This window comes from Lepisosteus oculatus, chromosome 1, assembly GCF_040954835.1.
Source record: "Lepisosteus oculatus isolate fLepOcu1 chromosome 1, fLepOcu1.hap2, whole genome shotgun sequence".
NCBI classification, from domain to species: Eukaryota; Metazoa; Chordata; class Actinopteri; order Semionotiformes; family Lepisosteidae; genus Lepisosteus; species Lepisosteus oculatus.
Window position 1 is genome coordinate 14,746,199 of NC_090696.1, and position 13,932 is coordinate 14,760,130.

Consider the following 13,932-nt stretch of genomic DNA (forward strand, 5'->3'; position numbering starts at 1 on the left):
TTTCAGAAAGAAACCTTTTATTGGACTTTTTTTTCTTGCTTTACAAAAGTTTCCAAAAATACAATATGGATATCTTAGGAATCATTTCAAGCGTTTGAAGACTTCTGTTTTATAAAAACAAAGTTGTTGTTGGTACAAAGTTTTTAAAAACCCGAACGGTATCTTGCCCCCCTCACACCAGTTCTGCCCATGACCCTCAGCGATCGAACGCTGTTTGGCAACAGGGCCCAGCTGTGGACCTCACCCTCGTGTTTTGGATCGGGCCACTGAACAGACTGTTAGAAGGACGATGAAGATCAACAGCGAGGAATGTTCCTAAAAGAAGAAACCGAACGTACACAACACCCCCTGGGAATGAGGGTTCCAGACCACCGCCACACCCTGGCCCGGAAATTCCAAACTTGTTACCTTTCCCAGGGGGAAATTTGCATAGGAAAACGTGTGGGGAATTCACACACACACACAGAACGTTTGTTTTGGCTTAATCTGTACGATCTGCATCAACAGCTCTGCAGCTGGTACAGTCTGGACTGGACCAGACTGCTGTGCAATGGGAGTGTGAAACCACTGTACAGTCTGAACTGGACCAGACTGCTGTGCAATGGGAGTGTGAAACCACTGTACAGTCTGGACTGGACCAGACCGCTGTGCAATGGGAGTGTGAAACCACTGTAAAGCCTGGACTGGACCAGACTGCTGTGCAATGGGAGTGTGAAACCACTGTAAAGCCTGGACTGGACCAGACTGCTGTGCAATGGGAGTCTACAGTCCAGTTGCTCAGCTAATTCTTAATTTTGCAGAAATCTAGGTTTTTTTTTGCACAAATGACTGAAAGCAGCAAAAAAAAGGCTTAAAGGTTTTTCCCCATGGGGAATGTGATCATGTTTGCTCCTTGTCGGGCTCGAAGATATACTTCCAATATTATTTATGAGCTCCTGACAACTTAAAGAGATTTCACACCTCGAAACACCCCAGGCACTTCTGCACTTCATCCGAGCAGTCACCTGATATCAGACCTGATACAGAAAGATGTTTCAGAATGGCTGTCCATAAAAAGTGATAATTAACAAAAAAATTGAGAAACTTGAGCATCCAATTATACTCCCAGTGCAGAGCTCTCTGAGCCAGTCTAGGACTGACACTGCCGTCAGTGAACCTCCCAGTGCAGAGCAGGCTGTGATGAAAACAGCAGAGAAGTGTATGAGTGCCTGTACCCACAGCCCTGCAAATAATGGGTGTCCAGAAGGCATGAGCTTAGGTGGCAAGTCAGACAGTGACTGGTGAGACAGGTAAGGCCTGGTACCTCAATGTCTGGCCCCCTGATCTAAAACAACCCCTACTGCCAAGCCAGCCACTTCCCAGCAAGTGCCAGGAGAACGGCTGTTATCCCTGAGATATCCGAAAATGGGGAACAGCCCCCCATCCCCCCCAAAGAAACTGATCAGGGCTTAGCCCTGTCCCCGTGCCCCGCAGAATGGCACTCTTCTCAGTACCATACAGGAGATCACACTTTGACAACTCTGTGCATCACAGACAGGCGGCACAGTGCTCCACCAGCCTCTTCACTCTGCTGGAACTAGAGAAACTGGAACACAGCAGCCGCCATGCCGGCTCTCCGCGCGCATGAGAGAGCCTCACAGCGATCATAACGGGATTCCCGCTGTCATGACATCTGCATTCTTGGGGTAAACATCCGACTTCTGCCTGCATGGCTGCTGCAGACCCTGAGTGTGACACATGCAAATCAGAGCTTCACTCCATAGAGGCATCTGCGTGGAAGTGTGCTCCATTTTGGCCTCGGTGTTGTGCAATTCTGGTACGGCACATGTATACAATGGGATCAGGCCTCCATTTCTAAGGCACTGCAATTCCTCAGATCACCACCAGAGGGTGATCAGCTCACACTCAAAAATTAAAGACCTCCATTTTGAGAAAATAAGGCAACTGGATTTCTTTGCACTTTGTGTGTTCATATGCAAATACATAAAACAGGCCTAAATAAAACTCAACAGACTTGAGTGAAAACACTTTGCTCCCAGGTTACCCCTACACCAACCCCACTACTTTAATAACCAATACTTGTTTGTGTGAAGAAAATTGCATTTACCTTTTCTTCGCATAATGACTTGGGTCTCTAGAATACAAGCTAAACCCTTTTTGCTGTAAAGGGAAATAAGCACCCAGCAGCTGATTGTTCCTACAGATCACAGCTCCCTGTCTCACAGCAATCAGCTGCAATACTGTACGCGAGGGGCTCCCTGCCCCAGAGTACTTTATTTCATATTGTCCATTTGAAGTCTCCTCTAAAGTTTGCTCTCAGCTGTTAACAAAGCAAATGAGATTTGCAACTGAACCCCTTACTAATTAGCGCATTGTAGGGACTGCCCTCACTCCAGTGCCCTGCCCGAACCGAACCAAGCGGACTGGAGCAGAAGGAAAAACACTGATAGTTTGGGAGGGTCTGATACATAACCACTCCCATTGTGGGCGTGTCTCATACAGAGCCACTCCCACTCTGGATGACTCGACACACGGTCAGCCCCACTGTGGGTGTGGCTAATGCATGACCACACCCACGGCACGTCTTTAGTCAGAAATAAGACAGCGACTTCTTAATTTTGTCAAGCAAGCTAAGAAGAGACTGCGTAATGTTCTGTGTGCTGAAGCTGTTGGGAAATAATGCACTTCCAGGGGATTTTGAAATCCAAGACTGAGCAATAGCATATCAATTACAGGCACAAGTATCAATTACAGGCATAAGAGGGCATCTGGAATTAAAAAAAAAAAAACAGAATTGAGACGCAGGGATTCCAAGACTGAGACCCACTGCTACAGCTCGAGTACTGCCTGCCCAGTGTACCAGACACCCATCCCAAGGGCAGTACTAGAGCTTCAGCTCCACAGTCAAAGTAGCTGAAGATTCAAGTTAATGATCAGACACCTGTTAAACTGCGATCACAGCTAGTTTGATTTTCAGATCCAAGAAATTAACCAAAATTGAGAACTCTTTCACAGAGAGAGAGAGAGATCGGAAACAGTGGCTCAGGAGATTGACCTGCTTCAGGTTTAACAAAGAGCTGCAGAGCTCTGGGATTGGATACAGTATTCGAACCCTGCGACCCTCCTTGCAGTAAATGGGCATAGACAGGTGTATGGGGTTTAAGTACGAGAAATACATTCTTTTCTTCTGTACAAGGGCACTGCAGCTAAAGGGTAAAGCCTCAAGCAGGTACACTGCTGTGCAATTGCCCCATGATATCTGTAATGCTTTTCCAGGATTGCTAATGCTTTCACAGAGAACAAACAGGGAGAGAGAGTCTCACGCCACCCTTAGTGTTTTCCAGATGAGCATTTTAAAAAAGCACCCTACCGCCCACTACACACCAGGGGCACTGCTGCCCTGAGTCCAAACGCCTGTCTTTGCTAAGCACAGTGTAGTTCAGGACTAGGCTCTCAAGAGAAAGCAGGAATTCTCTTTCAACAAGGGGCTTCAGATGAAAGGACTGGTCTTCGGGGGGAGAGGGGAGAGACAGAACTGCGCCCCTTGAAAACAGTCTGATAAAGGCCGTGTGGTTGTCAAACGCCGTGTAAACTCAGTGCAGTCTGGCTTATGTCAGGGCTGACTGGGTGTCCATGGGGGCAGAAGCACAGCTGGTCCTCACTCTCATACGATTTCAAACAGCAGGAAGCCCTATGCCCAGGAAGGGATCTCCGCACATGCCGCTCTGTGATCAGCTGCTCTCGCCTGTGCGGAAGGCATGCTGGGACTGGTCAACCAGCAGAAAGATCCTCCTTCAGACACACGGACGTTAGTGCACTGGGACTTCAGCCATGACATGACGACCCAGGAGTCACCGCTGGAAACAGAACACCTGTTCTCAAGAGTGAAAAACTCTTCACTACGCAAAGAGTGGCGGTGGAGGGGAGTCTGGAGCTGTTTAATTCCGCTCTGTGGGACCCTCCAGCATATGGGTGGACCAGACTCTGGGATCTGCTCACAGGCTGGAATGTAGTTCCTCTTTTATATAGCATCTCTCATCTGCTGAACAGTCACAGCCAGTGCTGGTCACAAGTCATTGCATGCGGCACAACTGGAAACACTTTGGCAGACAGAAAACCTTGCCTCTGGCTGGCCAGGATGGCACACTCCTAAATACTGAACCGCCCTGCACAGTGGGCCCGCTGGCTGCAGGGGAGAGCGGCATAGCTCATCCATTCCCCACGCTGCTCTCGAAACGCGACACAAAGGCCACATGTTCACAGGCATAAAAAACACACACCGAGAGCTTGTATAAAAACCACAAGAAGGCTATAAAAAAAGAGAAAAGCCTTCTTGCGAAAGAAAGATTCTGGAATTCTGAAAGGCACAGCGATGGGCAGTCAGAGCAGAGCTGCCTCCTGCGCAACAGGGCAGCTCCCGCTCGAGAAGAGGCCATCTTGAACGCTCCCTGAAGGTTCCCGCCCGGAGCGGGGCTCGTTTCTCCTCCAGAAGGCGTGGCGTCCTGCTCCGAGCTCCGCTCCAATCCCGGCAGGGCCTGCCCCAGCACAGCGCTCGCTCCTGGGGAGCTGAAGACATCGGCGGCAGGTGTGCGTTTCTCTCTGTGTCATGGGAGAACTCCCACTGGAGGGGGGGGGGGCGGGGGGGTGATGTCTTGGCAGGGCGTGGCTGCAGGTCCGAGGACTGGCCAGAAGGTGGCGCCGTGCCGCGCACAAGGGGGTGGGGTGGTCAGGGGGCCCGCAGCTGCCCCAGGCCCGTGTACACATCCTCCGCCTGACTCAGCTCTTCGAACACAGGGATGAGGTTGAGTAGCTCCGAGTCCTCGGAGTCGTCAAACCAGGACACCACAGGCACCTGGGGGGGACAGACAGCCGTGTACCTCTGGGGAACCAGCTGCGAGCACGCGCGGGTTCGAGGACAGGACAGCACAGGGCGTGCAGGGAGAGTTACAGGCGCCGTGGGCAGAGGGGCAGTGACACACACAGCATCACCCCGCAGGGCACAGGCCAGGGCCAGGAGGACGCCATGGTGGGGTGAAGGATTTCGGGGGTCAGGAGGGGGTACTCACTGTACTCTCGGGGTGGAAGATGGAGGATTTCGGGGGTCAGGAGGGGGTGCTCACTGTACTCTCGGGGTGGAAGATGGAGGATTTCGGGGCTCAGGAGGGGGTACTCACTGTACTCTCGGGGTGGAAGATGGAGGATTTCGGGGCTCAGGAGGGGGTACTCACTGTACTCTCGGGGTGGTAGATGGAGGATTTCGGGGCTCAGGAGGGGGTACTCACTGTACTCTCGGGGTGGAAGATGGAGGATTTCGGGGGTCAGGAGGGGGTACTCACTGTACTCTCGGGGTGGAAGACGGAGGATTTCGGGGGTCAGGAGGGGGTGCTCACTGTACTCTCGGGGTGGAAGACAGAGGATTTCGGGGGTCAGGAGGGGGTGCTCACTGTACTCTCGGGGTGGAAGACGGAGGAGGGGGTACTCACTGCGTTCTCGGGGTGGAAGATGTAGGAGGCGGGCGAGTTGTCCAGGATCAGTGTCTTGCTCAGCTCGCGGCCCAGCCGGCTCAGGTCCTTGACGTAGCAGCCCTGGTGGAAGACGCAGGACTCCCGGAACAGCCGGGTCCGGAACACACGCCGCTGGTCCAGCAGGTCAGTGACGGGGTCGGCGTACTGCAGGGGGGCAGGGTGCGTCAGGAGTCACGAGCACGGAGGCGAGCAGACTGGACACACTACAGCAAGAGCACGTGTCAGCGTGTGCGTGTGCGTGTGCCTGTGGGTCACATGGTTTCGTGCTGTACTACACTCTAACCCTTGACCAGCCCGTGACACCCCCAGACCACCCCTGTCTCAACACCTTGACTACGTCACATCATATGTCAGGACACAAGGGGAACCTACATGGAAGTGCATTAAAATCCAAGAACAGGAGGCACTTCCTTACACAAAGAGTTGTGGGAGCGTGGAACTAGCAGAAGCAGGGAAGCTGCTGTTCGTGTGCAGGTCTGAAGCAAGTCTGAAAAACAGGGTGCCGGAGGACCGCGGCCAGGAGGCCCGGAGGACTGGACTGCGATGTGTTTTGTGCCGCCCCGAGGGCCTGGCGCGGTCTTCGCTCATGTACCTTGGCCAGGCTGGCGGTGAACAGGATGCACTCGAACAGCTCGCCCATCCTTTGCAAGAACTCGTCCACGTGCGGCCTCTTCAGGACGTACACCTGAAACACGGCAACAAGTCAGCCTGGCGGAAAACACATCCCTGCCCCTCTTTCTCAGGGAGTGTGAAATAGAGAGGACGCCCCATTAGCACCCCGGCCTTCACTAATCATGGCCTCCTAAGAATCCTCATCTATGAACTGGCTTCATCGCTCTGTAAAGCACTTTGAGTGGAGTGTCCAGAAAAGCACTAAGTGGAAGGAATTATTATTACTACACACACCCCCCCCCACCTCAGTGGTCTCCTGTGTGCCCCTCTCACTAACCTAATGCAAGGTGGGAGCTCTTCCAGTGGGACCAGTAGGGGGCGCTCACCCTGCGGTCTGTGTGGGTCCTAATGCCCCGGTATACCGATGTGAACACTGTACTGTAAAAAGGCGCCGTCCTTCGGAGGAGACATAAAACCGAGGTCCCGATTTTCTGTAGTCAATAAAAATCCCAGGGCGATTTTCGAAAAGATTAGGGGCGTTACCCTGGCTTCCTGGCCAAATTTCCCATGGGTCTTTACCAGTCATGGCCTCCTAATAATCCCCATCTCTGAACTGGCTTCATCACTCTGCTCTCCTCCCCACTGAGAGCTGGTGTGTGGGGAGTGTACTGGTTTCTCTGGCTGCCACTGCATCACCCAGGTGGTGGAGGGGATCCCCATTACATGTAAAGCGCTTTCAGTGGAGTGTCCAGAAAAGTGCCATACAAGTGTAAGGATATTATTCCTATTCCTGTCATTGTTCCAGTTACTGTTACTGCACTGGGCTCCTGTCCTGCTGCCTGCTCTTCCCATCCGTGCTCTTCTCGACTCCGCCGTCAGCAGCCGCCTCCTGAAACAAGTAATCAAGAATAGGCCGCAGTGCCAGGATCCAGCCTATCCTGGATTACTTGAACCACGGAGCAGCTAGGGATCCCAGTGTTCTCCCGGCCTGGGGGGCGCACCAGGAACGCTCCTCTTCCCAGTCTGCCGTGTCTTCGGACTGGGCGCGGCCCCAGCCTGCCCATCCCGGCACAGCGCCGCCGGCTGCAGACTGCTCCTCCTTGGCGGGACTCTGAACCCCCCCCCCCGTGGGGGCAGAGCGCCCTCAGCCTGCCTCGTACCTGCGCCCGTCACCACACAGGCGTGAGCGACCGCTCCCCGACTCTCTCACCTGGTGGGTGGTCCCCTCGATCTCCACTGGCACCACGAAGTCCGCGTTGCTGATGGGCTGCAAGACACCAGGCCAGAATGTCACAAAGGCGGAAACACAGGGGGTGGGCCCAAGGTCTCAACCCCCCGACACCCCACGGTCTCAGTCCCTCGACCGGTATGTGACACCCCCGGACACCCCACGGTCTCAGTCCCTCGACCGGTAGGTGACACCCCCCGACACCCCACGGTCTCAGTCCCTCGACCGGTAGGTGACACCCCCCGACACCCCACGGTCTCAGTCCCTCGACCGGTAGGTGACACCCCCCGACACCCCACGGTCTCAGTCCCTCGACCGGTATGTGACACCCCCTGACACCCCACGGTCTCAGTCCCTTGACTATGTCAAAATGGAGGACACAAGGGGAACCTATGTGGAAGTTTATTAAAATCCAAGAATTTGCTGACACAAAGTGTTGTGGGAGTGTGGAACTAGCTACCCGGCGATATTGACGCTGAAAAGCTGGATTCTCTCAGGAGAGAGGCCAGATGAGATCAACTGGCTAAGGCAGACAGGCGGCTCAGAGGGGCCCAAGGGCTGCGCTCGTGTGTAACAGTTCTCTTGTCCTCATACCAGTCTCTCTGCCAGCTGCGCATTGCTCACTGTCCTTGCCCATGATGCCCAAAGCACAGGGTGAATAACTGAAAACTTCTACATGATGAAAAACCCTACTGTACCTCCCCGCAGAGCCAAGACCATGAATATCAGTTTCACAAGGGTGCGACACTTCACTCATTTTAATGGTATGAGTCCGTTTCAAGGAAGCTTTTATAACCCATTCCCTCACCCTGTGTTTGCGATCCTGACACTGCACAGTCACCCTACTGCCCTTTCACCTCTGACCTCTGACCTGTCCGCCCCCCACCCGCAAACACGGGAGGGGCCCCGAGGTGCCGCGGCCTCACCTTGAAGGAGCTGTGCACCAGCGTCTCGTCCAGGTCGATCACCACACACATCTTGCCCTGGTCCTGAGGGGTCACCTCGGGCAGCAGGCAGGGCCCGGGAATCTGCCGGAGAGGGGAGGGAGAAGCTCTGGGATCCAGGCGGGACTGGATCTGTTCCCAGCCGGAGAAATCCCAGAGTGTCCTGGACTGGCCTATCCTACACTTCCAGCAAGACCTGGTACACCTCTGGCATGTGTGTTTATTGCGTGGGAAGTGTTACATGTTGTCAGCTGTTCTACATGTGCAATAGAGGGCAACGTTTCTCTTGTTTTTTGTAATTGAATAAGGTGCAACGTTTTTCTTTTCTTCTGGGACACTAGCAGATTCGGGTTCGAGTGGTCATGTAAGTTCTGTCCCTCCGGTCACAGCTCTGCCAAAGGTCAGCTCAGGGTCCAGCCCTCTCAGCTCTCCAGGACGGTCAAGACCAGTGAGAAGCCGCTGTGCTTTTAGACTGAGGGGCGTCAATACCGTCCCCACAAACTCTGCCCACTGTAGCGGCTGGTGTGGATTCGGGCCCCAGCGACACCCGCCCCTGAGGCTCCGCTCACGAAACAAGAGCAGGGCCCCCAGCGACGGGGGCGGGCTGGGGGGTCCTGTCCGGTGTCTCCTTCACGGGATGGGACACAAGGCGGCTCAGTAACACACAGGACGTCCGGGGCAGAGCTGGGGAGCCTCTTGCTAACAAGCCCTGGGGCTGCCCAGCCAGAGATCAAGCCTCGCACAAGGACACTGCTCTGATCTGTCAGCCCCCCTCTTCAGGGGAGGGGGCAGCTCGGGGGTCCTGACCTACACCTCCCGCTTGGCTGAACTGCCCTACTTGAAAAGGAACTACAAGGCATACAGAAATACAAAGGACAACTGATCTCAAGGCTGATCGTGTTTCAGATTCATCCAAGGAAAACTGGTCAATCAAGTAACGCTCTTCCGCTCAAAAACGCACCCGGCATCCTCCTCGCCAACATGGCGGTCACCAGAGCGACCGTTACCTTGGCAACCGGCCCGTTCTCCTCCGCCTGCGGCAGGGTACCCTGGGCCTGGGGCAGTGGCGGCACATCCTGGGCTCTGAGGCAGCAGAAGAGAGCGCTGAAGATATTCCGGCTCCGGGGCTTCTTGGGGGAAGACCTCTTCACCTGGCCTGGGGACACAGACAGCAGGGGACGCGTCAGGCCAGCCGGAGCTGGAGACCGGCTGGCCGCTGGAGGGCGCCAGTTCTGCGCAGACGGACGCGAGAAGATCGACATCATCTTAAGGGCCTGGCGTCGCAGCCTCAGTCCGCCCGCTCACAAACCGGCTCAGGTAAAACCAGAAGCGGATCAAACTGCTGTGGAACACGGAGTCCAATCCCTCCTTCGGGGCAATGTGCCAAATATACCGTGACTAAAACTAAAACAAGTCACTGCACACACAACAGAAGAAGTCTTAACACAAAAGAAAGAGAAACGGGGAAGCCTGAGGAGAGGCATGTCCAGCCCTGCAGTGGACCGGGCAGCCCACAGACAATAACCCAGCAGCACTGGGTGTCCAGCACACAGACCACACTGGGAGCCCCGGAGCCCCGCTGTCCGAGGGGCTACTCAAGGGGACGCGCTCCCCCCCTGTGTGCCCCTGGGAGACGTCAGCAGTCAAGAGTGATCCAGCTCATTAACCAACGAATGACCACACAGAGTCAACGACTCTATCGCACCCAGCAGCCCCCAGCTCCCCCCCGACCCCAGCACTGAACACCTGCCGGAGCGAGGACCACGCCCACCCGCAGCGGGGTGTGTGGGAGCCAGGCCCCGCAGGACGCAGCCACACGCGCCAGGCGAGCGTGTGTGTGTGTGTGTGCGCGTGCTCATGTGCCTCCTGGCCTCAAGCCTGGCGAGAAGAGCTCTGCTTGACCCGTCTCCTCAAACTCGGCCGACGGCAGGATGTTCGCTATTTTACCGTTTGATTTTGCCTTTGGATTTTAAACGGCCTCTCTCAGATTTCCAGCCACAGCTGGAGGCGAGCCAACCCGAAGCGCCCTCTCGACAGCCCGCGCAGCCCGGGCAGGGGCAGCGGAGAAGCCGAAGCGCTCGCCCTGCCAGGCCACTACCATTCCAGAGGCACCGGAAACAGCTCAACCACCGCGGACAGCAGCCGCCAGCCGGGGGAACGAATCAAACACTGCCGACACGCCGGCTGGCGGCGCCCTGCCAGCCGGACCCCGAGTCCGGCGGAACACCAGAGCCACTCTCATCCCCGTCGTGATGCCTTCGGGTCCCGAAGAGCCGCCCCCGGATACTGGCGGGTGAGCCAATTCGCTTTCAAAATACACACGATCAAAGCGCCCTGCGCTTCAGGAAGAAACGACAAAAATAACCGTACAACAGCTCTTCAGAAACGCACTCTGCTTGTGAATGACTCTCCAGCAGGAGCAGCGATCGATTCCTGCAGAGAGCCCGGCGCTCCCCCTGGTGACTCTGTTCACACCAGCAGCCCGAGAGGGGGAGAGACACTCCTCCACCGGGGAGCCCACACCTCCTGCCTGTGCACGCAGAGCTCTTTTCAGCGCCAACAGCCCAGCTAGGGAGCCGGGACGCCCCCCTTGTTCTGACTGAGTGACCTCTCTGGGCTCTCCAGCACCGGCCACAGCAGAGCGCATCGACCCCCGGGACCGCCACGCAGGGCCTGACGCGGACGCACACTCAGAGACGTTGGGAAAACCGAAGCCCCGGATGGCGGATGGCTCTGAGGGCTGCACTGGGCGGCGGGGCTCGGCTGACCCATCCGAACCCTAAAACTCCTCAGAAACCGCTCCGGCGTTCGTGGATATTAACCAGCCCCACCAAGCTGCTGCAGGAGGCGGAGACGGCACCCAGGGACAGCCGAGAGCTGCACCGCGCCGGTGAAACAGCTGCCCCCGATGCGAATGTTTTCGCATTTTTAGCAGCAGCCCGTTGTCTGATCACAGGGGGTGATCGGGTCAGCCCAGTCCATCACTGGAGTACAGCTCCCCTCTGCTGTGGACATTTCTACAACTGTCTGTCTCAGGAAGGCTGGAAGAATCGCTAAGGACAACAATCACCCTGGTTTCTCATTCGTCTCCCCCCTTCCCTCTGGTAAGCCTCACAGGAGCATAAAGGCACAATGCGTTTTTGAAGTTGTGTGTGATTTAACTTGTTGTTGCTGCTGCTGTTCTGTGTTTAGGTTTTTGGCGATTCCTTTAACGTCTTTGTATTGGAGCCTGCGTGCAAATCTGCATTTCAATACACTGATGCGTATGACAATACACTGAACTTAACTTTGACTTTGAACGCAAGTAAAAAAGCCGCAACAGAAGTAGTAGTGCATTTGGACAAGAGCTAATCACCATTCCCAAAATTCACTGAGACCGCTCCGCTTAACACCCGTTCTGACCAGGCTGCTGTCTAACGCCATCAGTGCACAAACACTGTTGATTTCTTTTTCTCACAACGGACCTTAAGAGAAACGAACAAGTCAGAGGTTGTGCTGGCGTCTCTAAACTGTGTGTCCCGGTATCCCTGCTCCCAGAACACCGGCAAGCGGAGTTCTTCTCACATTCTCTCCACCTTTCTCCACACACTCACCCCGACACCGGCAGAACACACTTCATTTAAATTACCAACAAATTAGACATTTCACTTCTGGTATATAAATGCACAAAACAACTCCTGTGTTCCAAATGCGTGGCATGGTCTCAAAAAACAAGCCAAAACTTCAGACTTTTACCTGCCTGGTGGTGAGGGATCTCAGTTCTGTCCACCACGGGCTCCAGGTGAAGCCTGGCGTGTGAGTGATGGGCTCAGACACCACACGGACACCTGACCTGGACAGTCACAGCCCAGAGAGCCATCGCCGCGGCGGTCAGCGGCCCTGCCCACACCCCGGACTCACAGCACTCACAGGACCGGTCAGCAGCGCTGACATACCGCACACACGCCTCAAAACTGCACCTCCACCACACCGCACACACACCTCAAGACTGCACCTCCACCACACCGCACACACGCCTCAAGACTGCACCTCCACCACACCGCACACACGCCTCAAGACTGCACCTCCACCACACCGCACACACACCTCAAGACTGCACCTCCACCACACCGCACACACCTCAAAACTGCACCTCCACCACACCGCACACACCTCAAGACTGCACCTCCACCACATCGCACACACACCTCAAGACCGTATACCACGGTATATCATGGTCTGCGTGGTATACAGGCTTGAGGTGTCTGTGCACTGTGGTGGAGATATACCATATAGACCATATCTACACTGCACAGACACATCAAGACTGTACACTATACAGACCATATCTACACTGCACTGCACAGACACATCAAGCCTGTACACTATACAGACCATATCTACACTCCACTGCACAGACACATCAAGCCTGTACACTATACAGACCATATCTACACTGCACAGACACATCAAGACTGTACTCTCAACTTTTACACTTAAAAGAAAATCATTCACAAGCAAAATAATAGATGGCAAGCAGCACTGTTTTAAAAAGGCAATATTGTAACAGCTATATTTTCAAAACACTGGACAAAACGAAAATTGCAGCAAATAAATTTCCCTGGAATCATAAAGGCAGTAAGAAGAAGAATACTTTCAATGAGAGGCCATTCAGCAATCGCAATGTACTGCACAGATCCGTCAACAGTGCACAGCACAAGAACATCAACCCTGTGCTGCACAGATCCGTCAACTCTATACAGCACAAGAACATCAACCCTGTGCTGCACAAGAACATCTACACTGTGCAGCACAGATCCCTCAACACTGTACAGCACAATAACTTCTACACTGTAGCGCACAGATCCCTCAACACTGTACAGCACAAGAACTTCTACACTGTAGCGCACAGATCCCTCAACACTGTACAGCACAAGAACTTTCTACACTGTAGCGCACAGATCCCTCAACACTGTACAGCACAAGAACTTTCTACACTGTAGCGCACAGATCCCTCAACACTGTACAGCACAAGAACTTTCTACACTGTAGCGCACAGATCCCTCAACACTGTACAGCACAAGAACTTTCTACACTGTAGCGCACAGATCCCTCAACACTGTACAGCACAATAACTTTCTACACTGTAGCGCACAGATCCCTCAACACTGTACAGCACAATAACTTTCTACACTGTAGCGCACAGATCCCTCAACACTGTACAGCACAATAACTTTCTACACTGTAGCGCACAGATCCCTCAACACTGTACAGCACAAGAACTTTCTACACTGTAGCGCACAGATCCCTCAACACTGTACAGCACAAGAACTTTCTACACTGTAGCGCACAGATCCCTCAACACGGTACAGCACAAGAACTTTCTACACTGTAGCGCACAGATCCCTCAACACTGTACAGCACAAGAACTTTCTACACTGTAGCGCACAGATCCCTCAACACTGTACAGCACAATAACTTTCTACACTGTAGCGCACAGATCCCTCAACACTGTACAGCACAATAACTTTCTACACTGTAGCGCACAGATCCCTCAACACTGTACAGCACAAGAACTTTCTACACTGTAGCGCACAGATCCCTCAACACTGTACAGCACAAGAACTTTCTACACTGTAGCGCA

At 54.1% G+C, this 13,932-nt stretch overlaps 1 protein-coding gene across 1 annotated transcript in view; it reads right to left on the reverse strand.

Moving 5' to 3' along the window:
* ctdsp2 (CTD (carboxy-terminal domain, RNA polymerase II, polypeptide A) small phosphatase 2) overlaps positions 1 to 13,932 on the reverse strand; it is a 15,456-nt gene continuing 1,524 nt past the window's right edge. Inside the window, exons 2-7 of the mRNA XM_069198201.1 lie at positions 9,317 to 9,465; positions 8,292 to 8,393; positions 7,348 to 7,404; positions 6,118 to 6,210; positions 5,484 to 5,669; positions 1 to 4,852 (exon numbers count right to left, since the gene is read on the reverse strand). Coding sequence (XP_069054302.1) covers positions 4,727 to 4,852; positions 5,484 to 5,669; positions 6,118 to 6,210; positions 7,348 to 7,404; positions 8,292 to 8,393; positions 9,317 to 9,465 — 713 coding nt within the window. The 3' untranslated portion in view covers positions 1 to 4,726. The remainder of the gene's footprint in view (positions 4,853 to 5,483; positions 5,670 to 6,117; positions 6,211 to 7,347; positions 7,405 to 8,291; positions 8,394 to 9,316; positions 9,466 to 13,932) is intronic.